Source organism: Anas platyrhynchos, chromosome Z, assembly GCF_047663525.1.
Source record: "Anas platyrhynchos isolate ZD024472 breed Pekin duck chromosome Z, IASCAAS_PekinDuck_T2T, whole genome shotgun sequence".
NCBI classification, from domain to species: Eukaryota; Metazoa; Chordata; class Aves; order Anseriformes; family Anatidae; genus Anas; species Anas platyrhynchos.
The window spans coordinates 85,483,618-85,503,879 of NC_092621.1; the positions used below are offsets into that span (position 1 = coordinate 85,483,618).

The 20,262-nt window shown below is 45.9% G+C and overlaps 1 protein-coding gene and 2 pseudogenes across 1 annotated transcript; all 3 read left to right on the top strand.

The window, feature by feature from the left end:
• Positions 1-18: 18 nt before the first annotated feature.
• POLR1E (RNA polymerase I subunit E) lies at positions 19-19,147 on the top strand. Its single transcript, XM_027446171.3, has 12 exons — positions 19-176; positions 273-376; positions 490-566; positions 6,050-6,135; positions 6,876-6,931; positions 7,322-7,466; positions 8,718-8,825; positions 11,500-11,596; positions 12,407-12,540; positions 13,725-13,806; positions 15,385-15,516; positions 18,775-19,147. The coding sequence occupies exons 1-12, from the start codon at positions 116-118 to the stop codon at positions 18,932-18,934; spliced, it is 1,242 nt and encodes a 413-aa protein (XP_027301972.3). The 5' UTR covers positions 19-115; the 3' UTR covers positions 18,935-19,147.
• Positions 2,290-4,060, top strand: LOC140000616 (zinc finger protein 280D pseudogene; annotated as a pseudogene).
• LOC140000701 (zinc finger protein 280D-like) lies at positions 3,412-4,603 on the top strand (annotated as a pseudogene).
• Positions 19,148-20,262: the final 1,115 nt, after the last annotated feature.

The following is a 20,262-nucleotide window of genomic DNA, read 5'->3' on the forward strand; positions in this document are numbered from 1 at the left end:
CCGCCTCACCCCGCCTCACCCCGCCTCTCCCAGCGGCCAATCGGCGGCGCCCTTACTCGGCAGCAAGGCGCGCGGCGGTTGGTTGGTTGGTTGCTGGGCTGGGCGGGCGGGCGACATGGCGGCCGCCACCTGGAGCTACCGCGGAGACCCTGAGGCGGAGCAGCCCGCGCTGCTGGGTGAGGGGGGGGATAGGGGGTGGGGGCGGCGGGGGGGGGCTGGCGGCCTCTGACGGCCTCTGACGGCCTCTGACGGGCTCTCCCCGCCGCCCGCAGTGACCTTCGCCAACGGGCAGCTGCGGCGCCCCGCCGCCCTCCGCTTCCGCCTCTACCTCAGCGCCGCCGCCGCCGGCCCGCGCGGGAGGAGGCGCCGCATCCTGGTAAGCAGCGGGCTCACAGCGGCACTGCGGGCAGCCCTGGCGCCGGGCAGGCAAAGCACGGACGGGAAGGGGTGGGCGAGCCCCGAGCCCCAGCGCTTGGCTTTGTTTTGCAGGTGTCGGACACGGAGCGGCTGTCCTACGTGGGGAGTAACTTCGGCAGCGGCGCGGGGAGGGGCAGCGCGCTCTGCAGGTATGGGAACCGCTCCGGTGCTGCCCTCAAACCTGGCTCAGGATGGGCGGTGTGAACGCAGAGCGTTTCGGCAGCGCGGTGCTGTAGGAAGCAGTGGTGAGGTCACCAGCCTTCACGTGTCCTGGCTGAGGAAGGTGCCCTTGGTAGCCTTGGGACAGATCCCACTGGGCTCCTAAGAAGTGTTTTGTGTCTGAGATCTTCCTTATCCTCTGCACAGCGATCCTCTGCAATGTGCAGAGTGACAAAACGCTTCTGCCTTGTTATACCCAAAGCTATTTCTTTTTTCCTTTGATGCATATTACTGCCCTGCTAGCCTACAGAGGTCTGAAATGTGCTTGATGTGTGTGTCAGGCTCTTGCTGCGATGTGCCCTGCTCTTTCAGTGTGCTCGACTTGTCCTGCACTGTACGCTCTGTTAGCTTCAGGAGTCTCACTACTCTGACTCCTTAAATTACGGGTAGGGTGCGGCAGCAAAGAGCAGAGTTGTATAAACCACTAGGAAGAGGAGGTGCTTCCAGACATTAGCGTTCCAGTGCTCATGGCTTCTGAATAATTTCTTTACAATGAACTACTTGCATCCCTGGCAGACACTACTTCAGAAGATGCTAAGCTTAGTCTATTCTGTCTGAGAATTCAAACTAGACTAGAGAGCTGACCCTTCGAGTTCAGCAGCCTTAAGATGGCATAGCCGAAACAAGGCTTCAAGGAGCTTTTTCTTCTTGAGTTTGCAGAGAGGAGTTTAGTTTACTGAATACAGATAATGCTCCGTATGTTTTGTGACATGTGCACCAATGTAGCAGTATTTCTATACAGACTTGGCACTTCTACTTCTCAACACTTCACATCAATTGATAGTATTCAGAGAGAGTTTTAAGAGTTTAAGTGGTACCTGCCTGCACCGCTGAAAATCCTGAGCTATGGAAACTAACAGGGCAAGCTAACTGAGATTATCTGTTGGTCATTAGGTTTGCATATGCCTCAGAATCACCAGACATGCAGGCAACAACTAATTACATTGTTTCTTGATTTCCTTTCTAATTTTTCCACCTTTTCCATATAAACTAGTTTGTTTCCTCCCACATCTGCCTCACCTGCATTCATGACAATTTCCTGCAGTGTATCCATTCTCATAGATCTCAGCAGCTGTCAGCCAAAGACTGAATTCACAGCTGCAGATGTTGGTGTGAAAGCAGGAACCACAGCTGAGCAAACAGTCTGGTTTACTCTGAGTGGGAAAAATCAATGAGTGCTGCCAGATCCTCAGGCAGCACTTGTTTCACCCATTTCCTAGAGCAGAAGGCACTGCTTATCACAGATTCAGCTGCGATGAGGTCCCCTCTCAGCCTCCTCTTCTCCAGGCTGAACAGGTCCAGTGCCCTCAGTTGCTCCTCATACGTCTTCCCCTCTAGGCCCTTCACCATCTTCGTAGCCCTCCTCTGGACACTCTCCAACAGTTTCATGCCCTTTTTGTACTGTGGTGCCCAGAACTGCACACAGTGCTCGAGGTGAGGCGGGACTAGCACAGAGTAGAGTGGGACAATCACCTCCCTCAACAGACTAGTGATGCCGTGCTTGGTGCACCCCAGGACACGGTTGGCCCTCCTGGCTGCCAGGGCACGCTGCTGGCTCATATTCAACTTGCTGTCAGCCACAACCCCCAGATCCGTCTGTGGGCCTGCTCTGTTAGCAGACAGCCTGTTAGCAGACTTGTAACCAATCCAATGATGACACAGCCAGTACCAACAAATATCACAGTTCCTGTAGTGGCTCAACCTGTATCCAGACCAGTGAGTACTGTAACAACACGGCCTGTAATACTCAATCAAGATTCCATTATGGATAAAACATCTGGTATGCTGTTTGGTGTGAGACAGAACTCAGGAGTTCCACAGTACCACACTGGGCCATCAGTCCAGCATACATAAAAAAAATCACGTGAAGTATTGTTGTCCAGATACAGTAAATAATTTCTTTCTGGGAGTGGCCAAAACAGAATGTTTGAGTACAACAAGCAAGATCAATGAATCTGAGAAAGGAAAATTGATCCTGTTAGTTAACGACTTCTATTATGGGAAACATGAAGGTGATACCCAGCAGGTACAACAGCAGTAGAAGACTCGTACAACATTTAAGAGCTTCAACTGTCTGAAAGTTCTTAAAAATAACGTAAGGTTTATGAAGCATGTGAAGCATCACTTAGAGCCTGGGAAGCAGAGCAGTGAAATCTGGGAAAGCCACACCACCTGCCAGCACTGCTACCATCAGTTTCCCCGCCCATTCCAGCTGCAGTGCCACACTGAAAGTACATGCACACCTTATGAAACATCTAATATTTGTAAAAGCCGTGGATTATCCTTTGAAACAGAGCAAATTCTTTTGCAACATGAAGGACAATCATAAGCCAGGTGAAATGCTGTGTGTTTGCCTGGTATACAGCTACAGATCCTCAGATACATTTTCTGATGTAGAAACACATTTCAGGACAGTTCATGAGAATACAAAACGTTTGCTGTGCCCATTTTGCCTCAAAGTAATAAAAATTGGAGCACCATACATGCATCATTATATGAGGCATCAGAAAAAAGGAATATACTGCTGCACTAAGTGCAGACTGCAGCTTTTGGCTTGCAAAGAAAAAATGGATCACAAGACTCGGTATCACTGAACATTTAGAAAACCTAAACAGTTAGGTTTGCCTCCTGGAGCAATGGTTACTATTTGAGCATCTGTTGGATCTCTTCAGTCAGGATATTCTGTTACTGCAAGTACATCCACATTTCAGCTATCACCTAAAGCTAAAAATGCAACCACTAGAAATCATAACATTTAATACAAATAAAAGCAAAATGAAAACCGACAACTACGTCAAAGAAGCAAAATGCATGGACCAACAGCAGCAGCAAAAAAAAAGTTATGAATACAGCACTGCACAATCTAAGGTATTGTTTGGGAGCTCACAAGTGCATTGAGCATTACTCAGAAATAAAAGGTTTTGCAAGCTACTTTCCTACATATTTCCGTTGTAATTTATGCAGATACGATACTAGCTATAGCAAAGCCTGTGTGAATCACATGGTGATTTTTCACAGTGCCTGTCCAAGTAGAAGATTTCGGTTCTACAAGAAGCATTCAGGAGAGCTATGAGGTGTGACTGTACCATGTCTTAACTGCGATTTTCTGACTGATGGTTCTGGCTTAGATAGCATGGCCACACATGAGTGAAAGCCACGCTCACACTTGTCAAGTTATTGTAGAGGACGTTTCTGTAGATTTGCCAACTGCTGAACAAGTGTCCGAGGGAGTTGAAAGTGAGCAGGTGTCCTGTACTGCCTTGGCTCACTAATGTATCATTGTGGAGCAGCAAATTGAACCCAGTCGAGTTTGGGATTATTTTGCAAACAAGAGCATAAGTCTTCAGAGGAAACAAAAGAATGCAATAGAAATCAAACTAAAAAAGTTGCATCAGTTGAAAAGATTTAAGAAAACTCATCATTCTCAGGTACAAAAAATGTTCCCAGTTTGGAACTCCATGATAACAGCTCCAAGATTTCTTTGCATGAGAAAGGAGCACGTTGTGATTCAGATAGTAGCACACAGTTAGGAGACAAAGAACAAAAATATATTTATGCTGAAAGTGAGTTGAAAACTTGCCAAAGTTCAGATGGTGGTGTCTTGACTCACCAGACTAAAGCACAAAACTTGGATGAAACTACACTTTCAGCAATCAGTGCAAAGTAATTAAAACTAACATTGGCTGAAGATGTTAGTTTTGAGCAGTTCCAGAGAAAAAGAAATGAACCTGAATCCGTTAGTTCAGACATTAGTGAACAAGGCAGTATTCATTTGGAGCCTTTGGTTCTATCAGAGGTGCTGGAGCATGAAGCGACTGAAACTCTTCAGAAAGGTAATGTTGCACCTTCATCAAAGAAAGCTGAACGACCCTCTGGGCGAACAGACGAGGCTTCTAAAGAAAGTGGAATGGAAAAAAGCAGAATGGAAACAACTGTAAACAAGACAGATGAAAATGAAACAAGCTGAAATTGTGTTCATTTTATTGTTTATTATAAATAATGGTAGGAACACCATGGACCATTCCGGACAAGCGTGCTCATAGTTGCTCATAGGGCTGTTTGAGAGAGATAAAGAGGCACAGCAGGGAAACTTGGCATATGAAGGTAGCATGCACATGTATATACAACTGAATTAACTAAGTTTATGAAAGGTACCACATTTCAATTGGTCTGCCTGTCTCTTCTCTGTGGTATTTATTAATAAACCAACATTTGAAAGGAGGAATAAATCCTGTTTTTTAAATATCAAATAAAGTGATTTGCTAGTCAGGAACATTTTTAAGAATCCTTCAGCGAAACAGTGGAATTTAGTATGAATTCAGTTTTGATGCTGAAGTGGAGCACACTTTTAGCAATGGTTGTAGGTCTATTGATAAATCGGGTAAACAAACTTCTGAATTTAGTGTCACATTCCTGTCTGCAAAAGCACGTAAACAAAATTACATAAATCTGTGCACCTCTGTACAGGTGTAATCCTGCCAGACTGTAAGCTTACCTTAATAAACTTTTAGTGAAAGCAGAAATATTATGACAACTTCGTGGGGTTTCCAACATACAGGCTGTGCAGAAATACTGAGCATAATTGTATAAAGTAGGACATACTGCTGAAAGTACTGTAGAAAGTACTGTAGCTGTTAGGCTTTTATGATTGTTTTAAATATTCTTAGTAGTAGACCCATAGGAATGGTCAGTAAGTCAAACCAAAGTGTGGTTTAATGTAAAAATTGTTTTAAGCAGAAGGAAGGAAAACTCCGAACTGGAAATACCAGCTGGCATACATTCTGCCATTTTGCAGCTGCTACTTGCTAACTGCTACAAAAAGGATTGGACAGCATAGGAATGTACAGTTCAATTTCAGGACTGTTGTAAATTGTTACTTTTTGAGTAAATATTTGCAACAAAATTTTGTCTTAGTGAATACTTCATTGCTTATTGCTCAGTTCTGAGCTATGAGGACTTAGGCTCACAATGACTTGCAGTAAGCAGAGGAGCATACACAGGGAACACAAGTTTTACAAGCAATGTGAAACCAAGGATTAAACCTACCATACTAGAAAAGACAGGAGAAAGTAGTAACTAGCACTCAGGCACGTACAATTGATCTGTGCATTGTGAAGCTAAGTCAGTTGATTTAAGATGAATACATTTACCTAGAGCAACAAGTCTTTTATATATATGTATATATATACCTCTGTGCATGTATAGAAAACACGTATGTCTATAAATGTATTACCTCAAGGTAACTTTTTTTTTTTTTTTGAGTGAAATTCTGAATTTTCTTAGAAAATTGGTATTTGCAATGCAAAAGAACTGGCAGGAGATGTGTAATACATGTAACTCTGCCCCATGTCATGTTAAAACATCACTTGCACTGGGCTGTCTCTTGCTAATAATTTGCCCTTGTTCTCTCCAGGTATTTTGTTGGTGTGTTGAACAAGGACTCGGGGCAAATGGAAGTCTACAATGCTGAAATATTCAACATGCAGCCCTTGCTGTCAGGTAGGAAGATATTGTATTTAACCCTAGCACCATAGTCACAGTGACGTAGAAATAGGTATACATTCAGCTATTGATTGCTTTGTTACTGACAGCATTGCATTCTGTTTTCTCCTCAGCTACCCTTTCTTACTTGTTTCTGCCATATTCCCTCAGCATGGAGGAAGGAGGATACATTACACACTCCCTCTAAGGCACAGCATGGCATGATAAACAGAGGGAGAAGGAAGGTCATAGCTGAAATTTAGGACAGGGCTTAAGCAGGGAGCAGTAGGGGTGGGAGGGATGGACTGCCAGAGCTGGGAGCCAAGTTATCACTGCTCAGAACAAATGCAGCCTTGTCTAGGTAGGCCCTGCTGAGAGAAGCCTGGAAATGGGCAGGTCAAGGGACTGAATCACTGAAAAAGAAAACAGCTTTTCTTCAGCAGAACTCATTTTTATTACTGAGGCCAGGAGGATAACCTGGCCGAAGAATATGGTCTTCAGGGATCTATTTTCTGTGCAACAGGACATGACTCTTGCTTCCGTCTATGCATCATGCTCATAGACTATGTAGCAAAAATTGGGCTGCCTTTCCCTCTTTGATCCAGGTCCATACTCATTCACTGTGTTCTTTAATTGACAAAGTCCCATAGAATTCTTAGTCTAGTCTTTTATTAATGGCTTAGAGCTTAAGGAGTGCCAAACACGCGTGCTTTCCCAGCTGCTGCAAGCCAAGCCTACTAATTTTTGTTCTTTTATAGATAATGTAATACCTGATGACACAAAGGATTACCAGAATAAATCCTTCAGGGAGAAGGTAAGGTTGAAACCCCATATCACATTCTGCTACGATTATCCAGCTGACAGTGACAGATACTTGTCTGAGACTGAGATGCTTCGTTTACTGCAGTGTAAATGTGCGGGTTCAGCCCTCTTTCTCTGCACTCAAGGTCTGAGACAGCACATTACTAGTGCCTAGTGTTAGCAGCATTTTGATAATTATTTCATTCTTGATTACAGTTCCACGTACTACCTACCCTCCTCTCCTCTGCCACAGTGCTTGTTATGTGGTTGGGTTGTTCCAGTGATGTGTTTGAAATTTTTTTGAAAAATGTAGGATAAATGGTGGTTAGCTGGGTTTTCCTCTTGGATGCAAAGTGTCCTGAGTTCAGCAGTGTGTAGTCCTTTGTGTCTTTCTCATGCACAGGTGGATTTGTGCATTGAGGCCTTTGGCACCAGCAAGCAGAAGCGAGCGCTGAATTCTCGACGAATGAATGCAGTGGGCAATGATGTTCTTAACACAGCTGTGACAAAAGCAGCAGCAAATGTTATAGATGCAAAAGGAGTAACAGGTAAGAATGTTGTGTGAGGTGTCACTGAAGAAAAATAGATGTGCTTTTCTGTCTGTTGCCAAGTATGGCAGGAAGAAGAAAGGGTTTTTCTTGTAGTAAGCAATGAAGCTGTTGGTTTAACATCTGAAATTGGCACGTGTTGAGGAAATCACAGGTCATTCTGGAAGAAAAGGAACTGCTTCGTTCTGATCCTGCTAGGCTTAGTGTGGGAGTTGCCTGGGTAAAGGAAGGTCCATGTGTCATCAGTGTCCATTTCTGCCCATATTTTGTCAGTGTTCTGGAAGTCCACTTAGAGGCATAAAGGCAGTAAATTCACCTGGCTTGAAAAGAGATGCTTGATGTTCATTAAGGTGAGCTGTACTCTGGCTTCACAGTGGCGTGTGTGTGGAAAATGGTCTATGCCTTATTCTGGGTCCCAGCACCCATCGTGTGCTATCCCAAGTGCTGTCTTGAGTCAGTCTGATAGACTTGGTCCTCTGCGATGGAGAAGCTGGCAGGAAAAAGTACCTGCCACGGCCTTAGTTATTGCCACTACTGTAGGAAAATTTCTCCCAAGTATCACACTGAAACATGAGCTATGTTTCAAGGACAGCTGATACCCCCTTCTGTTGGTGCTGGTGAGGCTGCATCTCTGTCGCCTTGTGCAGCCTGTGCCAGAGAGACTATTAAAACTGGTCAGCTCTCATTGACGTGAAAGCTCTCAGTTCTTGTGTTCCAGATAGGATATGCACTGTACTCTGTGTGTTGTGCAGGGCCAGATGGTGTCCAGTGGAACCCAGGGTGTCAAAACAATGTTCTCCCGCTCATGCTAGAGGCAAGAGGGGTAGCAGCAGCAGCCAGTTTTGCCTAGTCTGGAGCAGCATTTCTGAATCTATAGTAGCAGAGTAGAAAGTTCTTACAGAAGTGATGACACCAGGCTAAAAGGCAGCATGCTGAGTACATTACAGGCAAATTAGAAACTCTCAGCCTCTCTGAGCCTCCTAGAATGCCTTCTGTACCCACACATGGCACTAACCAAACAAAATGAGAAAGAGCTGTGACCTTTCCTTGTCACTGTTCCCAGTGAGATAAGTCTTTAAAACTCCATTTCAGCTTCTGTTTCCCACTTAAACTAAACTTGTGTTGACCCAACCCTCCCCTCCTCCCCCCGAATTGACTTGAATTTCAATAAAGTATTTGGGTGTGGTCATATTCTCTCAGTTTTTGTCTGCATGGTCTAAATGCCATTTTGTTTCCTACTTCTCTCCTAAGCTTTGATCCAAGATGTGGCCCAAGACGATGTACAGAACATGTCCGTATTTCTGCCTCCCTGTCATGAAGATGCCGACAAACCGGAACATGTTTACAAGTTTGAAGACAGTATCTTTTTCAGTAGCAGAGTGTGGTTTCTGATTTCTGTATGCTTGATGTCAGTACTCTGGCATGTGGGAGAGAGTGCAGTCAGGCACGTGGCAGCACTGAGCTGAACCTTCACAGAATTGTAGAATGGTTTGGGTTGGAAGGGACCTTAAAGACCATCTAATTCCACCTCCCCTGCTATGGGCAGGGACACCTTCCCCTAGACCAGGTTAGCCAAGGCCCCATCCAAGCTGGCCTTGAGCACTTCCAGGGATGGGGCATCTAAACTTCTCTGGGAAACCTGTTCCAGTGTGTCGCCCCACTCAGAGTAGAGAAGTCCTTCCTTATATCTAACCTAAATCTACTGTCTTTGAGTTCAAAGCCGTTATTCTCCCTGAGAAAGAGTCCCTTCCCAGCCTTCCTGTAGGCCCCCTTTAGGTATTGGAAAGTTGTTAAAAGGTCTCCCTGGAGCCTTCTCTTCTCCAGGCTGAACAATCCCAACTCCCTCAGCCTGTCTTCATAGGAGAGGTGCAAGCACACTTTGCTGGCTCATGGTGAGCTTCTCATCCACCAGCACCCCCAGGTCCTTCTCCGCAGAGCTGCTCTCAATCCATTCTCTGCCCAGCCTGTATTTATGCTTGGGATTGCCCCAGCTCAGATGCAGGACCTTGCACATGGCCTTGTTGAACCTCATGAGGTTTGCACAGGCCCACCTCTCAGGCCTGCCCAGGTCCCTCTGGATGGAATCCCTTTCCTCCAACGTATTGGTCACACCTCACAGCTTGTATTCATCAGCAGACCTGGTGAGGATGCATTCGGTCCCTCTGTCCATGTCACCAGCAAAGGTGTTAGATCGTGCCAGTCCCAATACTGATCTCTGACAAACACCACTTATTGCTGATCTCTGCCTGGACATTGAGCTGTAGACTGCAACTCTTTGCAACCATCCAGCCAATTCCGTACCTGCTGAGTGGGCCATCTGTCAAATCCGTGTCTCTCCAATTTAGAGACAAGGACAGTGCAGGACAGTGTCAAATGCTTTGCACAAGTCCAGGTAGATTATGTCAGTTGCTCTTCCCCTATCCACCAATGCTCTAATCCTGTTGTAGAAGGCCACCAGATTTGTCAGGCATGTTCTGCCCTTAGTGAAGCCGTGTTGGATGTCACCAATCACCTCCTTATTTTCCATATTCCTTAGAATAGTTTCCAGGAGGATCTCCTCCATGATCTTGCTTGGTCCAGAGGTGAGTCTTACTGGCCTGTGTTCCATGGGTCTTCCTTTTTCAGGGCTTTGGCTTTCCCCACCTTATCCCTGTCTGCTCGCACAGTGTGTCTGTATCCCTCCCAGGCTACTGGCCTTGCTTCCACCCACTGTAGGTCTCCTTTTACTGCTTGAGTTTGGCCAGGAGCTACTTGTTCATCCATGCAGGCCTCCTGGTGTTTCTGCCCAACTTCCTCTTTGTTGGGATTCATCACTACTGACTTTGGAGGAGGTGGATATCCTTGAATATCAAACATCTTTCTAGGGCTTTGTCCCATGTTACTCTACCAGGCAGATCCCAGAAGAGGGCAGTCTGCTCTCCCAACGTCCAGGATAGCGAGCTTGCTGTGCTCCCTACTTGCTGCCCTCCGAATGCACAACCACACTATTTCATGGTCACAGTGGTCAAAGCTGCCCTTGAGCTTCATGTTTCCCACCAGCCCTTCTTGTTGGTAAGAATGAGGTCTGGCATAGCGCCTCTCCACATTGGCTCCTCTATCACATGGAGAAGGAAGTTGTCATCAGTGCATTCCAGGAACCTCCTGGATTGCCTCTGCCCTGTTCTGCTGTCCCTCCAACAGTTACCAGGGTGGTTGAAGTCCCCCATGAGGACCAGGGCTTGTGTACGTGAGTCTGTTTCTGTCTGTCTATATAGAGCCTCGTTCTGCTTGGTCTTCCTGATCAGGTGGCCTGTAGCAGACCCCTGTTATAATGTTCCCTGTCCCTGCCATCTCTGTGATGCTGACCCAGCTCCAGGCACTCCAGCTGCTCACTGACACAGAGGGCGATGGCCCCTCCCGTACCTGTCCTTCCATCCTAATGCTCCAGTCATGGGAGGCATCCCACCACGCCTCCATAATGCCAGTGCCAAAGCCCTGCAGCTGTGCAGACATCTCTAACTCTTGTTTATTTCCCATGCTACCTGTGTTAGCATAGAGACATTTGGTTTGGGCCCCCAATGAAGCTGACTGACAGGCTGCAGTGGCTGCACTTCCTTTGCGCTGCTCTTCGGGTGCTCTCTTGCTGACCTGTGACCTTTCTCCAGGCTGTGGGCATCAAACAAAAAGCTGAGAGAGCAGGGGCATACTGCATTGACTCTTAGAGCCTGCAAGTTTGCTATCTTTCCTCCTTCCTACAAATAGAAGGATGCCATGCCCCTCCCTGCTGGAAGTACTTCAGCTAAGAGTAGTAATGAGGTTAGAAACGTAGGAGAAATGATTTGTGGTTGAGCCACCGCCCTTTAGAGACTTATTGGTCAGCTTCCAAGTCTTGCTATTACATCCTGCTTATTTATAATTTAATTCCCCACTTTCCTTCCCCACATATTCCTATGGCAAGAGTGAAGAGAGCACGTCTTATTATGGGCTGCTCTTACCAGAAAGGAGAGATGGTATTCATCTTCTTTACTTTAGAATTTCTTTAAAATCCTTCCAGTTCTATCCCCAGCAGAGTTCGAAGCGTTGAAGGGTCCAGCAGCAGCCTTTATTAACATCACTCCAGAAGAAGTCACCAAGAAAACAGAAGAGAAAAGGTAATACTGCTGCAAGCAGCCTTTTAATAGTTAGGGATGGCCTTGAGAAACTGCAGTTCTTCTGAGGTGCAGGATGGCAGCTGCTACCAGCTTCCCAGTATGGGACCAGCTCCCTCATATGCGTATTGATTGGCTGATCTTTCCAGTCCAGAGGGAAGACATTTGACCCAAACAAGCAGCTCCATGCCTTTGTGGAGTATGGAGGGAGCTGTACGGGAGAGGAGGTGGTGTGCACTGCAGTGTGGCTGCCCTTTTGGGAACTGATTACAGAAGAAGAGAGGGGATAAGTCCAAAGTGGGAACCAGAGGCAAATTTGTACAAAAAGGGCCATGAAGCTGTGCTGAGAATGGTACACCTGTGGCCAGACACTGTCCCCAGCAAGTCGTTACTGTCTTGGTGTGGAAGTTGCAGTGGCTTGGCAAATTGACATAGAAGTACACTTTGTGTGTTAGGTCCTGGTACTGGGCAGCAAACAAAGCAAGCAAACAAACTGCCTATGCTTCCCATCTGCCCACGCCTAAGTAAAAGTGTCTGTGCCCCATAGTGAGCCTGCAGATCCTACAATACAGGGGCCTGCACAGTGGCTGCACACTGAAAAGGCCTGGCTGAATGTTGTGGGCACAGAAAATGTACTCAAAGAGCAGCCTTGTGAACTTCTGTTTGTCCATGTTCTGGGAAACCTGTTCCAGTGAGTCACCTAAAAACCTAAAACAGCTGTGCATTGCAGTCAAGGGTTTGCTGTGTCCTGTTCTGGTAAGTAAGATAGTCCCTGGTTCTTTGGTCCTCATGCTGCCTCTCTTTCCTCTTCAGCCATTGCTCCTTTGTCTTAGAGGAGCTGAAGTTCCTCCCTGTTGATGAGAAGAGCAGGGATTACAAAGCCCGATGCCTGTGGTTCCTGGACATCCTTATTAAGTTCAGCTTCCTGAAAGTCATCAAGAAGAAGCGTAAGACAGTTTTCAGCTCTTCACCTTTTCAGCTACCTGCTGGAACCTGGTTTGCAATGAGTGCAATAGAAAACAATACAGCTGCCCAGAGTTAGCTGTTCAATAAGCAGCCACTTGCAGCAGTTCTAGTTCAACCTATGTCATGGTGAGGTTGAGGATCATTCATGTTGTTGTCAGGTATTAGGTCTGCATCTGCTGGAAGATGGATGTCTAATCCTTTTCAGTCCCTTTCTAACAGTCACACATCAGGGTGGCACCAGGAGATCCTCCTTGTAGGAGATAAGGTTGCTTAGAGTGGAATTTGAGATTTGTTTTTGTTTATTGATACGTTATGGTTTCTGTACTTTAGACATGTTTTATATTTTCAAGCTTTACTTTGGGAGTAGGGAAGTTGGAAATTGTCAGCTCTCTCATCTAGCTTCTACATTCCAGATGCAAGAGGCGTACAGTACACAATACATACTTTATATATCTCTGTGTTCTCTTCAGTATCAGGGTTTTCATTATCCCTTACTTCACAGCTCAGTGTGTGAATCCCAGTAAAATGACAGGAACTGCTTTTTTCAAAAACACCATACAAAATATTTCGGTTGAGATTTTCAGGTCTTGGTATATTTCACAGAACTCTAGTATGTGATTCTCATTCTCAGTCCTGAAAGCTCCAATGGTAGCATTTTCAGTGGTAGGGCAATGATGTGTGAGGAAAGGGTAAGCCTGTCTGTGGATATCTTCCTGCATAGCTGGAGACAAAGGAGTCATCCTGTAGGAGTTAGTTGAGGAGGCTTGAAATGGATGTTGAAAACGACTAGTTTGGTTCTAAAAGGAATTTGTTAATGTGGTTTTAGTTTTAATCATCTATCTGACAGGACTATCTATAAAGAGACAGGAATCTATTAAAAGAAAGGTTTGTGTAGTTGCACGTGTACATGTTTATTTTAATCTGTCTCGTATTGAGGTGGGACATCCCATTTGCAGTAAACAACAAAAGTTGTTAGGAGCCTCTCTCTTACCTGAAAATTGAGTAGACCCAGAAATCAAGCGTGCAGGTTCTTTTTAGTTTGTCTGCATTCCTGGGTAGAGGTCATGAATGCTGTAGTCAGGAACATGCTATTATGATGGTTGATGGACATTATGAGGAAGAGTACGTGCCTCTTATTTCACTGCAAAAGCTCTTTCTATCCTAGATCCGATGGGTCCTGAATGTCCACACATTATTAGCAGGAAACTCATGAAGAACTTCACCTCACTGACCTACAACAATGGCAGGTAAGGAACTTTGTTTGCTTTGATATTCTTGAGGTTGAGTATATTAGAATTCAGCTTGGAGGGCAATGGTGTCATTATTGGGAAATATACCAAAACAGAAGACAGCAGAAGCTTCTTGAGTAGCACCCTGGACTGTGTATTCACTGTTTTATGACTGACAGTCCGTGGACAGTGCAAGTCTAAAGTGTGACTGGGAGAGGCAGAGTCATGTGTGCAAAAGCCTGTGCCTGTGAATTTAGCTAGCCTGACCAAATGGCTCGCCTGTCTGTTTCTGGAGTTTGCTCCCTGATTGCAGGATAGGAGAACATATGCTTGTGTTGCAGCTCACTCAGCTGCATGGAGGAAATGGGTAGCTGTCTACACATACATTTTTTACTGTAAACCAAGGCAGCTGACAGGTAGCTGTGCCAGCTCTTCCACCACCTCAGAGTAGGGTTGGGACAGAGGCAGAGCAGTGACTAAATAATGGTGCTTCTTTTACACTCGCATAGCTTAATTAACATAAAAGGGATGCTTTTGCATGAAGTAGACCCAACTTATTTGAATTCTTCAGACCTATACAGACCAAACCACATACAGATTTGTGCTGCTTAACCCCTGGGCTGAGACCAGTGCGGGTTGATGTACAGAAACTCATGCCATTGCACATGTATGCTTACAGGACAAAGAGCTTTGCTTAAGTTTTGCCCAAGCATTACCCAGCCAGCAGTGGCAAAGCTGGTTGCAGTAAAATGGGTTTTCACTCCGCCATGGAGGTCAGACAAGACAAGTCATCACCTCGTGACAGGAGTAGACTAGGGGCTGGGAAGTTCATCCTTTCCAGCAGTATCAGAGACACTTGCTCAGGCAGCTGTTGGAGGCTGCCTTTGACCAGATGGCTACCTTACGAAGGATGCCTTTTATAACTAAGCAGTGATAAATCTGGATAAATGTTTTCAGTCGTCCTGTTGAGAGGAAGCACCAAAATACTGGCAAGGGTGAATAGTATTCTAATTCTTGCCACAGTGCCTTTCCTGCAGTCGAGGAGTCAACAGGCTCTGCATGGAAGAGGCGTAACTGCTGTTGCTCAGCCATCATGCAGCTGCACTGTTGATGTCAGTCTGAAATTAACAGAGAATCTGGGTCCACATGGGCGAGCATTTGTCTATGAGGACTCAAACTATTGGTGAGCAATCAAAATAAATGCTTCCAAATTTGCTCTGTGTGGACTGTCTATTTAAGTAGCCATTAGTAGTTATACCAAATACCCTCATAGCAGCTTCTCTTTGCTTTCCTCTTTCAAGGAATCAGAGTGCCAGAGAGACAGAAGTGTCATTAGTGGGTGATTTTGTCAAGGCCATAAAGCAATAAACAACTCCAGAGGCCTTTGCTTTTGAACAGAAACATAAGCAGCTAGTGAGAAGGACAAAGAAGTCTGAGGTCCTCATGAACAGGGATATTTCTTGCTTAAAGCTCTTTTTTCATGTCTAGGAAAAGTCTGCCATCGCTAACAGAGGCTCCAGTTCTCTACCTCATGGGGGTTGTGTTTTGGGTTCACTAACACTCCGTATTTCATGTGTTCTCCCTCTTGCCCTTCAGTGTCCAGAATTTAATCTCTGCATCAATGAAGACTAAAATCGCGGCATACGTCATCGCATTGGCTCTGCACATTAACAAATTCCAAATAGACCTCACCATGCTGCAGAACGACATGAAGCTCCATGAAAGCAAGTGAGTCATCACGTTTATTCATACCTGCTGAGATGCCCACGGTCCTCATACAAACAGTCCCCCAGGGAAGAGAGCTCTGGAGCCTCTCTCGCACCAAAGTATTACACAGTGTTACCTGCTGTGAGAACCTTTTGTTATAATTGGACTCTGAGTGTGTTGAAGCTTTCTTTTCAAGCCCTACTGCTTGTAAAGGAGGGTGGTTACACATCTCAAGCTTTGTGATGGTGCTTATTGCAGTGCATCCTCGGGTGCATTAAGACGATATTCATCTACATTGCAGGCAGGGAAACTGAGGAGTGCAGCACCCAAACAGCCAACTGGGGCAGATTCCAGCAGAAAAGCTACCCAAATGCTTCCCAGCCCCATTTCTTCCCTGACAAGTCTCATCACTCGTCACTTTCCTGTCCCTGATACTCCTTCTTTCTGCAGAGTTCTGGTCCCTGCTAGGTACCAGTCTGAGTGCAAGCTCAGCTTTGTAGCAGACTGCAACAGGAAAACTTGAAACGGGTTTTTGTCTCACAGTCAGATAGTAAGTGGGTGGTAACATGGAGTAATCCCATGCTCCTGGGAGAATTGGGGAGAGGTTGGCCATAGAATTTGAAATAAGGATTTGCCACAGAATGACAGACTGAATGAGGTTGGCAGCGACCTTTGGAGGTCATCTGGCCCTATTTTCCTGCTCAAGCAGGGCTACCTAGAGGCAGTTGTCTAGGACCACGTCCAGACAGCTTTTGAAGGTCTTTCCAACCGGAGAGACTCCGTAGCCTCTCAGAGCAACATATTTCAGTGCTGTCACCCACACAGTGAAGAAGTGCTTCCTGCAGTTGAAGGGGAACTTCTTGTACTCCAGTTTGCATCCATTTCCTCTTGTCCTGGCTCTGAGCACTACTGTGAAGAGCCTGGCTCCATTTTCTTTGCAACCACCCTGCAGCTGTTTACAGACGTTGATGAGGTCCCCCTGAGCTTCCTCTTCCCCAGGCTGAACCATTCCAGCTCTCTCAGCCTTTCCTTGTAGAAGTGCTCTGGTCGCTTCATTGTCTTTGTGGCCCTTTGTTGGACCACATTTGTATGTCCGTGTCTCCCTTGGGGAGAGGGGACAGAACTGGACATGGTACTCCAGGTGCAGCCTCACCTGCACTGAGTAGAGGGTAAGGACAACATCTCTTGACATGCTAGCAACTCTTTGCCTAATGCAGCTCGGAATACTGTTAGCCTTTTGCAGTGACAGCACGTTCCTAACTAATGCTCAGCACGGTATCCACCAGGATTCCTGGGCCTCCAAATGCTGCAAAGCTGCTTTCCAGCTGGGTGATCCCTGGCATGTCCTGATGCCTGGGATTGTTCCCCCCCAGGTGCAGGACTTTGCACTTTCCTTGTTGAACTTCATGAGATTCTGGTCAGCCCACCTCTCCAGCTTGTCAAAGTCAGTCTAGATTGCAGCACGTCCCTCTTCTGTATCTGCCACTCCTCCGAGTGCCAAGCCAAGGGTAGAGATTATGAGTGGGTAGAAACAAGCTTGCAGAATAAGCAACGGGGCAAACAATGCTTGCTGTGTTAGATTTTTTTGGAAAGTTGCTCCCTAGACTTTAATTTTCTGTAGAAACGTAATTATTCCCCTGCCAAGTGGTGTATATGCTGTTAGCTGCAAGGCATGCTTATGCCAGCAGGTGTCAGCCAGAGCCTCCTCCGGCTCCTCAGTCTCCGAGAATTCTTTCATTACAGTTTGCACTGTAGTATCTCTCTGGTCCCTGCAGAATAAATCAGGAATTGATCAGAACTAATCAGCCAGTCTGCTGAGCTTGCTGGGAAATTGCCCAACAAGCAGGCATCGGCTTAACAAGCAGCTTGTTAATACTGTCTGGGAATGGGTCAGGTGGCCCTGTTAGTAGCTGTTCAGCCATGCATGCATCTCTGTCCCACCCCATCCTGTTCTGTGAGTCATGGTGACTCTTAAGCACATTTACTGCCTAGCTCAACCGTACTGGTCTTTTCTATCAGGATTCTTTAGAGGCAATGCTGCTGTAGAGGAGCTGCAAATGGTCAAAAGCCCTTCGCTACAACAGAGAAAGACATTGTAGAGTATCCTGGGCCTTCTTGTTGAGGGACATAATCTCAAGATCCTAGGAAAACTGAAAGTTACCAGAGCCCTTAGCCCCATCTGGGTTTTGTAAACTGTATAGTCAGACCTGATGCAGCAACTTCTGATTTTTTCTGCAATTCTGCTCTTTGCTCTTAGATAACTAATACCTATTTTAACTGGGCTGGCTGGTGCTGGTTACCATTTTTATTTTTTTGTAATCTGTTTTAAAACAAGTTAGTCGGTTGTTGTTGTTTTTTTAATTTCAGGTTTTCCAAGTTTTTGATCTTAAACACTGTACTGGAGCTGGGAGCACAGGTTATAGGATGCTAGTGGCAAAAAGGTGGGGGAGGCAATCACTTGTTGGAAAAACAGAGATGAGGCACATGTCCCTGTGACACTTCACCTAGCCACAGGATGATTCTTGCTTGGAGTGGGAGGTTTGGTTGAAGAACACCTGACATCTCTTCCCATCTGAATCTGTATGTATTTCAAAGCCATAAAGTCATCTGGGAGGGTGCTGGGGCTTGTGTGTTCTCAGGGCACCAGCAAAGGCCAGATAACTTACTTCCTTGCTAGATTCCTCTCAGACAAACTTTGTTTGTTGACAGACCTCCAGGTATGTTCTGGCTTGTGACTTCTTGCCCAAACCCATCACACTACAGATCTCAGGCAAGACCCTTCCTTCACATGTAGGCGTGCTGAATTTCAGCAAATGAAGGGAGATGGTCTCACTGTATTAGATTCCCTCCATTGTACTACATATGAAAGATGAGTCCATTGGGAATCTAATATGGGCTGCCTGCAGCAGCAGCTGTAACATCTCTTCACAGAAAAATGGAAAGCTGCATTATTTTTACCGAGTCAGCTGGCCATTGGGTGCTCTCTCATGCTTATGCTCTCTGAGGTTGTTGTGCAGTTTGGTAGCATTTCAGCCTCCCCAACAAGGCTCTGCCTCATAATCTTGAAATACTTCCAGCTTCTAGTTAGATGATCTTTCAAGGTCCCTTGCAACTCTTAACATTCTGTGATTCTGTCCCCACAGTGGCACTGAGACACAGAGCAGACATCCTGCTTGTGGCTTCCCTCCATCAGGTGGATGGCTGCTCGTATTTTGTATGGTGTCTGTCCCAGAAGATGTGTCTGCCCCACTGACATAGTGTTTCTCTGGTGTTTTCCAGGATGATGGACATTGCAAAGGCCATGCGGTTGAAGATCTCCAAGGCAAAAGGGCTGCCAGGACTTGAGAATGATCAGAACCACAAGCTTGGCACACTGTCTCTCCCCTTGCCTGTGCAAAAGACATCAGGGAGCCAAAGGAAGCGCAGGAAGATGAACTAAAACATCTGAGTGGTCTGAGCAGGTGTGAAAAAGTTCCCCTCAGAACAGACACCCTGCACATACAGAGTCACGGGAATGCTTTTCTCTGTTGTGTTTGTTTGTCCAGCATTACTACACTGACGTCACAGTGTTGGGCTGGAACCAGTGTTCGTTAAATTGCTGATCTTTTCTATTAAAAAAAAAAAAAAAGCTCTAATAAACCCTTTGTCTTTCTTCCTGTCTGTATGAGAGAAAAGGATGTAGGATGTGCCACAGCAAGAGGATACTGGTTGAAACTGCAAGTGCTCCACTGACTGATTACTTCTGGCACCATAATGGTCAGCTCGTGGCCAGTTTTACGTTTTTGACACAAATGCAGTGTAGAGGGCACAGAAAGAGGGGGAGAAAAAGCTAAGTTTTATATATGCACAATTTCAGCTCCAAGTGTTTCTCCAGAAGTTTCAGCGTAATTCTGTCTTCACAAAGTGTGAACAGACAAATATGTTGTCGATGGAAGGAAGACACAGACGCTCAATATGAGTGATCAGTGAACTTTGATTTATTGGATAGCTCAGCCGTCTTTTATATGATTCCATATAATTAGCTCATACATATTGCAAAAGCTAAGCTCACCATTGGTTAGTGCATCTTTCCCTATCTTATCAGCTAGCTCCTCATTCCCTCAACCGTCATCCCGCCTTAGGCACTTTCCCATCCACACACTGACACAATGCCTTTGTCCCTTGATTGGCTTCCCGCCAGCTGCCAGACTCATGAGCTGCGTTTGATAGTTTTTTAGCTCGCGACCTCCAAGTTGCTCAACATTCACATGACGTACTTCACTTAACCATTCCTGCACACAAATACTGAACAGACATAGCATTTCTGCCACTTACACTAACCCAGCTGAAACAAGTCTTTTTTTTTTTTCCTTTTTTTTTTTTTTTTTTAATTTCTCATTAGCGTCTGGTCTTGCGCATATCAGAGGCAGCAGCTCTTACTTGGGCCGGGTATGAAGCACTATTGGGAGATAATTAGTTTATGCTCTTTACCTAGTTCTGGCTCATCACTGCTAAGTTTCAGATGGTTGATACGAGGCATGAGGAGGGGGGCAGACGCGGCGCATTGTGACAACACCATGGATTCTTGGACCGAAAACTGACTGCTGTTGCAGAGTTGCTTCTGAATGCTATGGTAGGCAGAGAAGTACAAAGAGATGGGTGCCTGACCAAGCAGGCCAGAGCCTTTCCACAGTTTGGAGCCGCTCCCAGCAGAGACGAGGATGGTAACAGCTCCTCTTGACACCACCGCTGTGCCTGCAGGGCCAGCTCTGGCAGTGCCTCAGAGCA